Here is a 13,749-nt window from a genome sequence, read left to right on the forward strand (position 1 = left end):
ATTTAAATGTTGTGTGTTAGGAAAAAACTGACAAAATCCCTGAACTCTGCAGTCAGAGGGAAAATTATTTGTTAGACAAACTGACTTTTGACCTCTGAACTCTGAGCAAATGTGACAATAACAAGATTTAAAGGCCTCCTTCATTTTCTGAATAAACAGAACACCTGTTCTATTTCAACTGCTAGAAAGGGTGATCAAGTTCTAAAAATAGTTTGACCTGATAAAATATGACTTGCCATAGGGAGTGGGAGAGTAGAATTTTCGAGGCCTGATTACTGCATACAAATACATGCATTATGCACTAGGAGACAATATCAACACTGAGATTAACCGCAATTATCATCAAATTCAAGTTTGACTGCACGTGTATATGATCATTCAGTTTTATGCAACATAAAGGATCACCTCCTTTAACCTTTTAGCTGTGTATGTATTCATGTGTGACAAGAAGGCCTACAAATATCAAAGATAATGATTGTAAATAGTCTTTTTTATTTTCTTATTTTTTTTATTTTTGCTTATTAAATGAGATACGTGTGTTGAACTGAAACAGATTGTGTTATTTTCTTATAGGCATTAAAGACTGATGACTGGGACCCAAGCAATATAAAAAAAGTGACAATTTAACAGAGAATTGAGTTATAGGGTCATAGTTTCTCCGCTCCTATTGTGGTTGTAACAGTTCATTGAAAACTAGATTTATTCAATGATGAAGCAGATAAGAAGAAAACGAAAGGGTAATTTTAGTGTGCAAGAAACTCAAACTTTACTAAAAGAAATAAGAAACAGAAAAGATGTCCTTTTCTCAAAGCGGCTTAATTCACGAATTAATGAACTGAAGCGAAGGGCCTGGGAGGAGATAGCAGAGTGTGTGAATGCAATAGGTGAAGGAGAGCAAAGGACTGGTCTAGAGGTGAAAAGAAGGTACCTGGACTGGAGAGCACTTATGAAAAGGAAGCAGCTGAATGCAACCAATTTTAGACTGCTGACCAGTGGGTTTAGCAGTATGCCCTTACCAGATCTGTATGACTCCTTAAATGAAGACATCGACGAAAAACCGTCATTTTCAAAAGAAACTGGATTTGAATGGCAATCTTCTGCAGACTTCAGAGAATCAACTGGGTCCTCAGGAGAAATTAAAGTGGAAGATGATGATGAGCAGGATCACCATGGCTTTGAGGTATGTGTCACAAGAATGTTATTACTATTGATAAACTTAAAAGTCTGATCCCCAGACCATTTTCACAGTTCCAGATGATTTTTTTGGTCTTGTGTTAGCACAAACAAGACATCAGACCCTCATCCGCGCAGTTAGTTCAGTCGGGTCCTGTTGCACAAAGGTTTCTTTGTTGTTATTCCTCCGTCAAGCAGATGGCTCATTCTTGAGCAACCCTGCAAACTGTTTGCTCCATCAGACACAGTGTGAGCATCAAAGATGGCTTATAAATACCTAATGTTAGTAGGGACCTTTTATACAAAATTCAGTGAAAGCTTTATTAATTGGGCACATAATTAATTCTGGTGTGTTGTTTTGACTGTGTGACTCATTATTCTGGCGTTATATTTATCTTCTTTTCCAGGCCCCAGCCTCTTTTTCTGTACCTTATTGTTAATGTAAGGAGTATGGAAGAGATTGTATAAACAACTAGAAAGGCAAGTTTGTTTTCCATTGCTCCATATGATGAACATTTCTGCTCCCATCTCGGGAAGCATATGAAACTGGTCGGCTGTGGGTCCGTGAAGGATCACTGTTTGAATAAAGGAAAGTGTCAGGTGGAGAAAGGATTTTATAAGGGATACCTCCACAGAAAGTAAGAACTAATATGTGTTCAGAGATTACATGAAAGGCGTTTATACAAAAAAGACGCAGTAGAGATTGCACAAGAATGGACATGACAGGCTTTATCCAGGCCTTTTTGGGATTAGCCACGAGTCCGGTTTGTTGTAGAGCTCTGAAAATAGTTTTTAGATGTGGTAGGTGAGCACTTCAATGTCAGCAAGGTATGCAGCATCTTCATTTTGATTAGAAGAGTGTGTCTGGTACATGGCTGTTGGAATGTGGCTGCAGCTCCATGAAGTCAAAAGGGAAGAGTTTTGGAATGATCTAAACCAGGAGTGGAAATGCAATTTTTTTTTTCTTTCTAGATGTTCATTGGCCGTGCGGATTCTGCCAGTGTCCTTTAGTGAAACGTAGCATGGTTATGTACTGGGCCTTCCCATGCATTTTAGCTTTTCAGACTCCCTTAATATAGGTTTCAACTGCGAAATGACATTTGCTTGTTGGAAGTCGATACAGAATGCATACTCCCATCCAGCGTGGGGACCAGAACAGTAGGAAAGTGTGGTTGCTTGAGGACAGTTCACTGTACCAGTCTTTCAGCTTGCATTCTACTTCTGTTTGTACAGCTCAGCTGTGTACTTCTGGTACACCATATGGCTCCAGGTGGAAGTTCGGCCAGGTAAGATAAGAACATGCTGCTGTACTAGTTACTTATGGCAGGAACTGTCAAAGAAGAAATCTGGGAATTCATTAAGTAATATTTGCAAATCTTGTGGTGGTTTTATAGTCATCTTTGAATCTGTGGGTGCTGGCAACGCGATGATGGTGTGGAAGAATGGAAAGCCCGATTTAGATAGGGAATCGAGAACAGTTATAGAGTAGAAGAATGGATTTTTGCCTTCAGGGACTTGTACTCGTTCAGTTTTTTCAGTGTAGTAAAGTAACATGTCTGCTCAGCCATAGATTTAGCAGAAAGCAATTTGGTAGGAGACTGGAGCTTACTATTGCATAGTTGTGCTGGCTAAGTGCTACGTTTTATTATTGGGACGTGATAGTAGTAGTACTTTGTTTCCAGGATGGTGTAATTAATTAATAGAGTTTATGCGCAAGATCAGGAATGTCTTATTCTTCATAAGACCATGTAAGTGTTCATGAGACTTAGTTCAAGGGCAATAAACACAGATCTGCACGAGACAGGATTCCAGGTTAAATCCTCATTAAAAAAAAATAATATATATATATATATATATATATATATATATATATATATATATATATAATTATTACAGAAAACAAAAAGTAATTCGTTATTTAAGAATCAGCCAAATCAAAATAGTCAAAGTATTATGATGCTGCCAGTGCAGTAACAACGGGGTCAGTCTTTGAAGAAAGCCCAAGGAAAAAACTAAATATAAATCAAATAGGCAGGCACACATAGAGGCTACTTTCTAAGAAAACCCCAAAAGAACTGTCTCCTTTCCAAGAAACAGTAGCTTTTTTTATTTTATTTTTTTATTTTTTATTAAAGGTTTTAGGGTACAGAAGCCACACACATTTATGGTCTGATATGTCATGACCGGGTTTAACCAGCAATGTTGTGAACCTGTAAACCAATCCATATTCTGTTAAATAAAATACTTTAGAGGCACCTACTTCCTAATGCATTTTGTTGATTAGGCTGTGCATAACTAAGGGCATGAATTGCCATTTTTATGTAATACGGCAATACAATGGTTTGCTACATGGGACATCCACAGAAAACCTACAAGGTTGACCTACACGGGGCATCTAGAGAAAACCTTGAAAAGTTAGAGGAAAGGAACATTCCGAGAACTGTTTCCTCACCAGCACTCGAATACTACATTTTCAGTGCATACAGCCAGCACAGCAGAGGCTTCTTTTTCATGATGTTCCTGAAATGGAAAAACACACAAGCTTATAGAGTGAAAGAAATGTTTTCTCTCATAAAATAAACATGCAGTTATTATGCAAATATGAGTGTCTGTCAGTGCAAGCTAACTGGGGCTTAGGCAGGCTAACCGAGCCACCTTTAAGTTAGGCATTTTTTTCTAATTAGCAAAAACCCACCTGCACTCACTCACCTGCTCATGTTGGTGGAACTTTGTCCAGCAGTTTCTTCAGTTGGTATTCGTGAATTTGCGTATTTCATTCTACTTCCTTACCTACCACATTAATTCCTTTCTGTAGTTGTCTACATATTTCAGTAATGGGGTACAGTGACCCTCTTGCCCTTCCCATAATAATTTTTCCACGCCCAGTAAGATGTTGGGTGGTCTTCCAAATAAGGCCTTGGTGGGAGGAAATCCAGTTGAACTTTGAGCGCAGCAACGTTAAGCAAAACAAACCACTGGAAGCATCTCATCCCAATTTCTTATGTCTTCCTGTCCACATACTCTTACCAGTTTCGAAATGTGTTAGCAAAGAATTGTCCTTGTGCTCTATTCACAGACAGAATCTATACTGCAGACGGTATCCATCACCACTGTAAGGTTATATCTCGCCCTCACAGTTGGGTGCTTACTGTCCAGAGCTATTAAGATTGGCTGGGCTGCTAACAGCCAATTAGATTGGTCCTAGTACACGGCCGTAGTCTGGTTGAAAGGGTTAGAAATCACAATTGTAGCAATAGACAGATAGTACACAGTTCAGCACTCTTTCAACCCGAATCAGAATTTCTGTGGGCAACACAAGATACTCTAGACCTTGTGGGGCACTTCGTGGTGCCAAGGACTGACCGAACATATATGGTGTTTTTGTGTTCGGTTTTCCTTTTTCTATTCCAACCAGGGTGCAGATCTTGATTGTCTTCCACAGCAAACCCCGCTGCACAGGTAGTCCTAATACGCGTGCTATGCTGTATTTGCGTTTCCACCGTTTCTCACAGCTCCTGATCTACTGTATTGAACCTTTTGTTCTCTTTATAAACATGTAGTACGGAAGCATACCACCAGCGCACTTCCGCCTTTCTTGTTTAGGTAACATTACAGTTGGTACCGATCAGTCATTCTGCTGCAAGAACACCGGATCTCTCTACCTTCCCATTTAAGGCCATTCATGCTGTCGCCTTTTACCTACATGCAATGTGATATATATTCAGGAAACCGTGGCATCGTTCACATGTGATGTGAGTTCACCCAGGAAATATTGAGGGCTATGCTCAGGAGTTTTAAATGTTTATTTTGTCCTCTGGACGTGTAGGTCCGACCCCCAGAAGCACAAACTCTTTGGCTTCCAGTGTACAGTACCACAGTATCGAATGTGTGATGAGAGATTGTCTGAAAATAAGGCAAGCTTTGAATTCCTGTGTATAAGTTGTTCAAGCTTGTACACGTGAGTCATTAGTACAACGACCATACTATTAAGGCGAGCACACCATGAAACTGTAGTCAGTGGTTCCATTATAAAAATGTACACCTTTTGTACAAAATGTAACAATTTGAGGCGATTTCTAAAGCTCTTATAACATTTCATGGCTAATACATTACTCTGAGCCATTTAGTGAAACGGGTTTGATATGTGCCAGTATGGTTTTTATTTTATTTATTTAAAGGCTGCTGATGGAGAATCTATGTACAACCATTATGGGTAATATTAAAAGAATTGATAATAAAGAATGTGCAGTTACAACATTCAAGAATTCACAAGAGTTTGCAGATGTAGGTCTGGAATCCGTACTCCCATCACATTTTTGTGAATTGCTTTTTCCAATGAGCAGATATCTGTGTATATATTTTCATGTGCTAAAAGCTGCTGTGCAATTGCAAATGTAATTTCCCTGTGCATCCTTTATTCCTACTGTAGAAAAATGTGCTCCTGCCTTTGTCCTTAGTGAATTTCCTAATTTTCCAGTGTGAAAGTCATTTCTTGGGTGTGCCAGACTCGCAGGGCTTTCTTGCCTTCAGACTACCACTTCCCGCCTACTTTCACCCCCGTATGCAGATTTGTAGAAAGGTTGCAAAATCAGCTTGACTAGAAATTATATAACATGTGCTTCAGTATAATCAGAGAGCCTGTTATCCGATCTCTGATACAATGAGAATCCCCATAATGAGGTACCCGCTGCATCGCACCAAAAGATACAAATTGATTTTTTTTTTTTCTAACAGAACAAGTAGATTTAAGTCCCGCGGATAAGTGGATCATTTAAAAGACTCCACATCTCTGGATCATGCGCAGTTAATTACTTGAGCTGTAGTTGAATAACGTAACCATAGCTGATGAGCTTCACAGTGATTTATGTTTTGGTTTGTGAACATAACATCCCTTTGTTATTTTGGTAGTAGTCAAGCATATGGACACTTTAAAAAAGATAATTTTTGGTTACTGAGTTTGAAGATTATCCATTACATCCCTTGGGCAAGTTTCTTTTGTGGATTTTTGTAGTTTTGCTCTGATCTGATTAGTTGAGTCTCCAATTTTCCATACCCAAATGTATCTGGTCGCATCCTTCGGTTGTACCTTCCAGGTGTTGGGCATCGCCTTAAGCACTCTTTGCAGTTAGTGACCTGCCCCATTTAATGTGCCTCCAGCACCCATCGGACATGTCCTTCGTTCTTCCTAAGTAGTTGTAAGGAGCATGGCGTGCATTCAACCTCTTCCTGCACAGTCCCCCTGCGTTCAAAGAAGATGCTAGAATTCCCAGCTTGACATGTCTCGGAAAACAAGGTGTGACCTATTGGAATGCCTTGTGTGCGTCACCTGGTCTCAGGCCAGTGCTCTTATGGTGCAAATCTGTTGATGCAATAGTCCTAACTGGCCAGCAGTTCCTGAATAAGCGTTCCTTATAGGTATTTCAATGGAGCTAAGACTTTTGCAACTCCCTGTAATCTTTGTCTCCTTTGACTTATGTGCAAAAGTTATAATATTATTATGCATATTTTGTGTATGTACAACGTTATGCGTGGTCACACTTTAAAAAGCCAACCCTACCCCCCCCAAAAAAAATAATCTACAGATACCTTTAGTACCAGCAAGTCACAGGCCATGACCCAGTTCTTAGTGCAAACTTGTGCCAGTGAAAAGTTTAGGTTAGTTGTTAGGTCTATTTTAATGTCATCTCGTCTTTTGTTTGCTTTGTAGGGAACATGTATATATTCTCATATTTCTCATCACAGTTCCACCTCGGTGGGGTCTGTACTCTCCAAATGGTTTTATCTCAGTACAGGCCTGTTAGCCAGTTCCCAAACCTCTTAGTGGCCACTGTAGCCAAAATGCCACATCTTCCCATCCAATTGGATCAAACTTGGTGTAGGAGGTTCGTGAACTATAAGAGGGCCAAGGGATTCAAAAAAGCTTCTATGTCAATCAGATTCGATTTATATAACAGTCATGCTCTTCACCTTGTTTTTTTTTTTTTCGCTCCGTCTAATTTACAGCAAATAAATTAAATCGATCAAAATTGGCTTTAATCTATCCAACTCTATTTCCTGTGCTGAATGGCAATAGCTACATTTTAGAACTCTCTCATAAAGGCTTTGAGTTGATGACAAACAAAACAAAGGATAATAAAAACACATTGGTACCTAGATATTGGCCAAGAGCCAAATACTTCTAGGGCAGCTGGGGGTGGAGGAAGGTTGAGGGGGGCAAGTGGCACCAGTGCCTGGAAGATTAACAGTGCTACATTCAGACCTTTAATGATCATAGTTCTTTCCAAAACATTGGTCTTCTATGATTTTGAAACAGTTCATGAGCTTATTGATCCTTGGTTATTTTTGTTTTTTAGCCCTGGAACAATCACCTGCGTGGACCAGTGAAATTTCAGGAGCAGGTTAGTCTTCATTTTTATTAGCACCTCTGCAAAATTATATAAAGGTAAATTAGAAGCTTTGTGCAAGTTGCTGGAGAAAGACAATATAACTGACACAAATGTGCACAGTTTTGTGTGCATATCCAATGTAGAGACGTAAGAGTAGGTGTTGAGTATCTGTTATCCGAGTGGACAAAGAAGTAAAGCAACAAGGCACATTTAGTAGACATTGGGCCACCTAAATGCTTTGCATCACTTATTTAGTCAGTCAGAATCGTATTTTTGGAAACCAGAGAAGTGGCTGTGGAGTAGGCTCGATTGAGCATCACATTCATCAAGGGCAGAATGCATCCCCCTAATATGTTTCCATTGCGCGTTGCAGGTATAAGTTGCTGACATAGGAAGCATACAGTACCATCATCCCTCCCAGACTCATCATTGGAAGGCATACAGTACCATCATCCCTCCCAGACTCATCATTTGAATGGCAATTCTATTGCCTTTGCACCCTACATCAGTCATCCAGTCTTGATTTTTGTCTTCTGTTGTTATTGTTAACTTAGTAGCATTTCAGGCCATCAGAAATATAATCCCCTTAGAGGTTCTAATAAGCCTTTTAGGTAAAGACATCTGATATAGTTTTGGCAGATGGGACGTCTCCTCTTTATTACTTAGTCTGGTGATGCTTTTGCAGTAGTAGGGTCAGCTCCCTTAAACGTGTTCTACTCCTCTAAGGGCATTGTACATCCACTTGAACAACCTGTATCATCTGATTTGTCAATATATGAGCCTAATAATGCATAGAACTTTCTTTATAATTAAACGTGGTTTTATGTTTCCTACACTGATTCTTATTTGGGACTGGACTATGCAGCTGTCTATACACAAGCTATTGTTACTTGGGCAAAGCACTGTGTGTTGCCCCAAAGACGCTTGTGTTTTTTCCTTTCCCCCACACCTGTAGGAAAAAAGTCTGCATCTGACAAATTTTTATACTTTAGGTTTACTGATGAAGCACAGTCAGTTGTCCTATCTCCATGTGCAAGAATGCTCCTGGCAGATACTCAGAAAGGAGCGTGGACTACCATTCTTATGATGTCTGATCCATTCCTGTAAATGACCTGCTGTCCAGCTTGACCCCTTGAGGAGCGTAACCTTCAGTATCACAGCTTAATAAAAACAAATAATTTGTTCATATCGTCATTCCCTCCACTAAGCAGCAGTGTGTAATTAAACCTTTCAATTTATCTCTTTATGGCCTAAATTGTGAACATTAAAATACATTTATGAAAACAATACAAGCTTACCTCCGTACAGCTTACAAACACATTACCACTGTGAAGAATTTAAACAATATGGCTACTTTTCAGTCCAGAGGATAGACTTCGAGTGTTTCTCAATGCCCAAATGGGTTCTGTGACAGCTGGATATTCGGAGATGGTGTTTGCTGCTGCTACATTGGTTTCTCAGGGAGAAAAAAAAAAAATATATATATATATATATATATGTGTGTGTGTGTGTGTGTTCGGTGGCATGTGTAGCTGCAGATACACATGCTGTGCATTATCCTGCCATCTAGTGTTGGGCTCGGAGTGTTACAAGTTGTTTTTCTTCTAAGAAGTCTTTTCGAGTCACGAGACCGAGGGACTCCTCCCTTTCGGCTCCATTGCGCATGGGCGTCGACTCCATCTTAGATTGTTTTCTTTCTGCAATCGGGTTCGGACGTGTTCCTCTTCGCTCTGTATTTCGAATCGGGAAAGTTAGCTAAATATCGAAAATTCAACGGTATTGTTATCGCTCGGTACCGGGTTAGTGTTATCGTATCGGCACCGATCGCAGAGGCGCTCCGGCGGCCCTTCGGGTCTTCCGCTCTTCAGCCGGGCTTAGTCGGCCCGAACGCATCCATCGACGAAGACTAATGGATCGGACCCCCTTCCGCTTCTGTCTGAAGTGCTACTCAAAGTATCCTTATACAGACCAACACCTGGTCTGTAATCTATGTTTATCACCAGAACACAGGGAGGATACTTGTGAGTCCTGTCGAGCGTTTCGATAAAAAAAGACCCTTCGTGATCGAGCGAGAAGACTACAAATGGCGTCGACACCGAGAGAACAACTCTACGCCGAGGAGGAGGAAAGAATTTCCATCCAGGGGATGGACTCTGACGATTCCGAAAGTGAGCGAACCATGACGATGCAGAAAACAGTGAGTAAAACTGCCCCGTCCAAGACTCACACAAAGATCGTTAAGGCCAAGGGGACGCCACCGCCAGCAGGCCATGGCTTAACCCATCGAAAAGAAGGTGACCAAACATCGGCACCGAAAAAGGCCAGAGATTTGCCAAAGACTTCCGACTCCGGTCGAGATTCCGGCACCGAACAATCTCGATACCGAGAGTTCGACTCACCCAAGGTGAGGAAAATAACGTCGGAACCGAAAAAGACTTTATCGGAAACATCGGTACCGAAAAAAGCGGCTTCGGAGCCGAAAAGAAGCTCCTACACAGAAGAGCAAGGACTTTCCAGCCAAATGCATGAAAAGCACAGATTTGAGCAGGAAATAAGTATGGTTGAGCCAGACCATACGCAAAGGAGGTTGCATATCCAGAAAGAGACTGGGAAAATACAAACCCTTCCTCCAATTAAAACAAAAAGAAAGCTGGCATTTCAAGAGTCAGAAATGCAGCCAAAGGCAAAGGTGGCCAGAGAAAAAACACCACCACCAAGTTTTTCTCCACAACCTTCCCCACTACTCTCACCACAGTTGTCTCTGGTGGGAACACCTCCAATGCATTCACCTACGCATACAGGGATGACGCAGGATGATCCTGATGCATGGGACTTGTATGATGCACCAGTATCAGACAACAGTCCGGACTGTTACACAACAAAGCCGTCACCTCCAGAGGACAGTACTGCATATACACGGGTACTATCAAGGGCAGCTACGTTCCATAATGTAGCAATGCACTCTGAGCCAATAGAGGATAACACAACAACTTACACCAGACTCAGTGGTTGTAGGAGGAGCAAGAAAGAGGGCAAACTCTCAATCGTCAGGAGACGCTCCACCGCCTGACAGAGAGAGTAGGAAGTTTGACGTAGCGGGCAAACGAGTGGCAGCACAGGCAGCCAATCAATGGCGGATCGCAAACTCACAAGCCCTACTTGCTCGCTATGACGGGGCACACTGGGACGAGATGCAACACATTATACAACACTTGCCTAAAGAACACCAGAAACTTGCCCAGCAGGTCGTGGAAGGACAAGCAATTTCCACCAACCAAATAAGGTCCGCATTAGACTCAGCAGCACAAACGGTCAACACTGCGGTAACCATTTGCAGGCATGCATGGTTACGAAGCTCTGGATTCAAGCCAGAAATCCAACAAGCAGTGTTGAACATGCCTTTTAACCAGGAACCATTGTTTGGGCCGGAAGTGGACACAGCAATTGAAAAATTAAAGAAGGACACGGACACGGCCAAAGCCATGGGCGAGCTCTACTCCCCTCAGGGCAGAGGCACATTTAGAAAGCCACAATTTAGAGGGGGGTTTCGAATGCAAACATCAGATCCTTCCACCTCGCAAACCAGACCCACCTATCAGGCACAATACCAGAGGGGAGGGTTTCGTGGCTCATATAGAGGTGGACAATTCCCAAGAGGAAGGGGAAAGTTCCAGACACCTAAAACAAGCCAAACCAAACAGTGACTTCAATGTCACAAAACCCCAACACTTAACACCAGTGGGGGGGAGACTTACTGCATACTATCAAAACTGGAGACACATTACTACGGACGCATGGGTCCTAGCCATTATCCAACATGGTTATTGCATAGAATTCACAAATTTCCCTCCAGATGTGCCCCCAAGGGCACACAATATGTCCACACAACACTTAGACCTATTACAACTAGAGGTCCAAGCATTATTACAAAAACAAGCAATAGAGTTAGTACCCAACCATCAGAAAGGAACAGGCGTCTACTCACTATTTCTAAATTCCAAAGGAGGACAAAACGTTAAGACCTATATTAGACCTCAGAACACTGAATCTCTTCATCAAGTCGGATCACTTCCACATGGTAACACTTCAAGACGTGGTTCCCTTACTAAAAAAGGAGGACTACATGTCAACGTTAGATCTCAAGGATGCCTACTTTCACATACCCATCCATCCTTCTCACATAAAATACTTAAGGTTTGTAATACACGGCGTACACTATCAATTCGAAGTGTTACCGTTCGGGATAACAACAGCCCCAAGGGTATTCACAAAATGCCTTGCAGTAGTAGCCGCTCACATAAGGAGACAGCACATGCACGTATTCCCATACTTAGATGACTGGCTTATAAAAACCAGCACTAAACAGTGTCTTCTTCACACGCAATACGTTATAGAAACTCTACACAAACTGCGGTTTTCTATAAATTACCAGAAATCACATCTGCAGCCATCCCAAATACAACAATACTTGGGAGCAACACAACACACAAAAAGCGATTGTCACTCCAAGACCACAAAGGGTCCAAGCGTTCAAAAATATAACATCAAGCATACAGCCAAACCAACACTACCCAGTAAGGTTTGTAATGAAACTTCTAGGCATGATGTCTTCATGCATAGCCATTGTCCCAAACACGAGATTACACATGCGGCCCTTACAACAGTGCCTAGCAAAACAATGGACACAAGCACAGTATCAACAACTCCAAGATCTAGTGTTGATAGACTGCCAGACACACTTCTCGCTTCAATGGTGGAACCCTATAAATTTAAACCAAGGGCGGCCATTCCAGAACCCAGTGCCTCAAGATGTGATCACAAAAGATGCTTCCATGATGGGGTGGGGAGCACACCTCAACAAGCACAGCATACAGGGACAATGGGACAATCAACAAAAACAACCCCACATAAATCATTTAGAACTGTTGGCAGTGTTTCTAGCATTAAAAGCATTTCAACCACTAAAAGCCCTCAAACACATTCTTGTCAAAACCGACAACATGGCAACAATGTATTATCTCAACAAACAAGGAGGGACACACTCGTCACAACTGTGTCACTTAGCACAAAAAATTTGGCATTGGGCAATTCACAATCACATTCGCCTAATAGCACAATACATCCCAGGCATTCAGAACCAGTTGGCCGACAATCTCCGTCAAGATCACCAGCAAACACACGAATGGGAAATTCATCGCCAAATCCTACAGGATTACTTCCTACGCTTGGGAACACCAAAATTAGACCTATTCGCAACAAAAGAAAACGCAAAATGCCAAAACTTCGCGTCCAGGTACCCACACCCTCAATCCAAGGGCAATGCGTTATGGATCAGTTGGTCAGGGATATTTGCTTACGCTTTTCCCCCTCTCCCACTCATTCCTTATCTGGTAAACAAACTAAGTCAAAACAGACTCCAACTAATACTCATAGCACCAACCTGGGCTCGCCAACCGTGGTACACAACACTACTAGACCTGTCAGTAGTACCTCATGTCAAACTACCAACCAGACCTGTTAACTCAACACAAACAACAGATCAGACACCCAAATCCAGCATCGCTCAATCTAGCAATCTGGCTCCTGAAGTCTTAGAATTTGGACATCTAGACCTTACACAAGAATGTATGGAGGTCATTAAACAAGCTAGGAAACCTACTACAAGACATTGCTACGCAAATAAATGGAAAAGATTTGTTTATTACTGTCATAATAATCAAATTCAACCACTATGTGTCAACAAAAAACATTGTAAGCTACTTATTACACTTACAAAAATCTAAGCTAGCTTTTTCATCCATCAAGATACATCTCACAGCAATTTCTGCCTACCTGCAAATTACACATTCAACATTACTCTTTAAAATCCCAGTCATAAAAGCATTTATGGAGGGTCTAAAAAGAATCATTCCCCCAACGACACCACCAGTGCCTTCATGGAATCTCAATATTGTATTAACATGACTCATGGGTCCACCATTTGAACCCATGCACTCTTGTGAAATGCAGTACTTAACATGGAAAGTAGCCTTCCTAAAAGCTATAACATCTCTTAGAAGAGTAAGTGAAATACAAGCAATTACCATACAGGAACCCTTTATACAAATACACAAGCATAAAGTGGTTCTACGCTCAAATCCAAAATATTTACCAAAAGGTATATCACCGTTCCACTTAAATCAAACTGTGG

At 41.4% G+C, this 13,749-nt stretch overlaps 1 protein-coding gene across 2 annotated transcripts in view; it reads left to right on the top strand.

Annotated features, from left to right (window-relative positions):
• The window catches only part of LOC138248623 (myb/SANT-like DNA-binding domain-containing protein 4), a 62,619-nt gene that overhangs the window by 15,808 nt on the left and 33,062 nt on the right, over positions 1–13,749 (top strand). The window contains exons 2-3 of one of the 2 annotated variants that reach the window (XM_069202346.1): positions 574–1,180; positions 7,527–7,571. In XM_069202346.1, coding sequence (XP_069058447.1) covers positions 707–1,180; positions 7,527–7,571 — 519 coding nt within the window. In that variant the 5' untranslated portion in view covers positions 574–706. The remainder of the gene's footprint in view (positions 1–573; positions 1,181–7,526; positions 7,572–13,749) is intronic. The other variant, XM_069202347.1, reaches the window with a different exon arrangement.

This window comes from Pleurodeles waltl, chromosome 8 (assembly GCF_031143425.1).
Source record: "Pleurodeles waltl isolate 20211129_DDA chromosome 8, aPleWal1.hap1.20221129, whole genome shotgun sequence".
NCBI lineage: Eukaryota > Metazoa > Chordata > Amphibia > Caudata > Salamandridae > Pleurodeles > Pleurodeles waltl.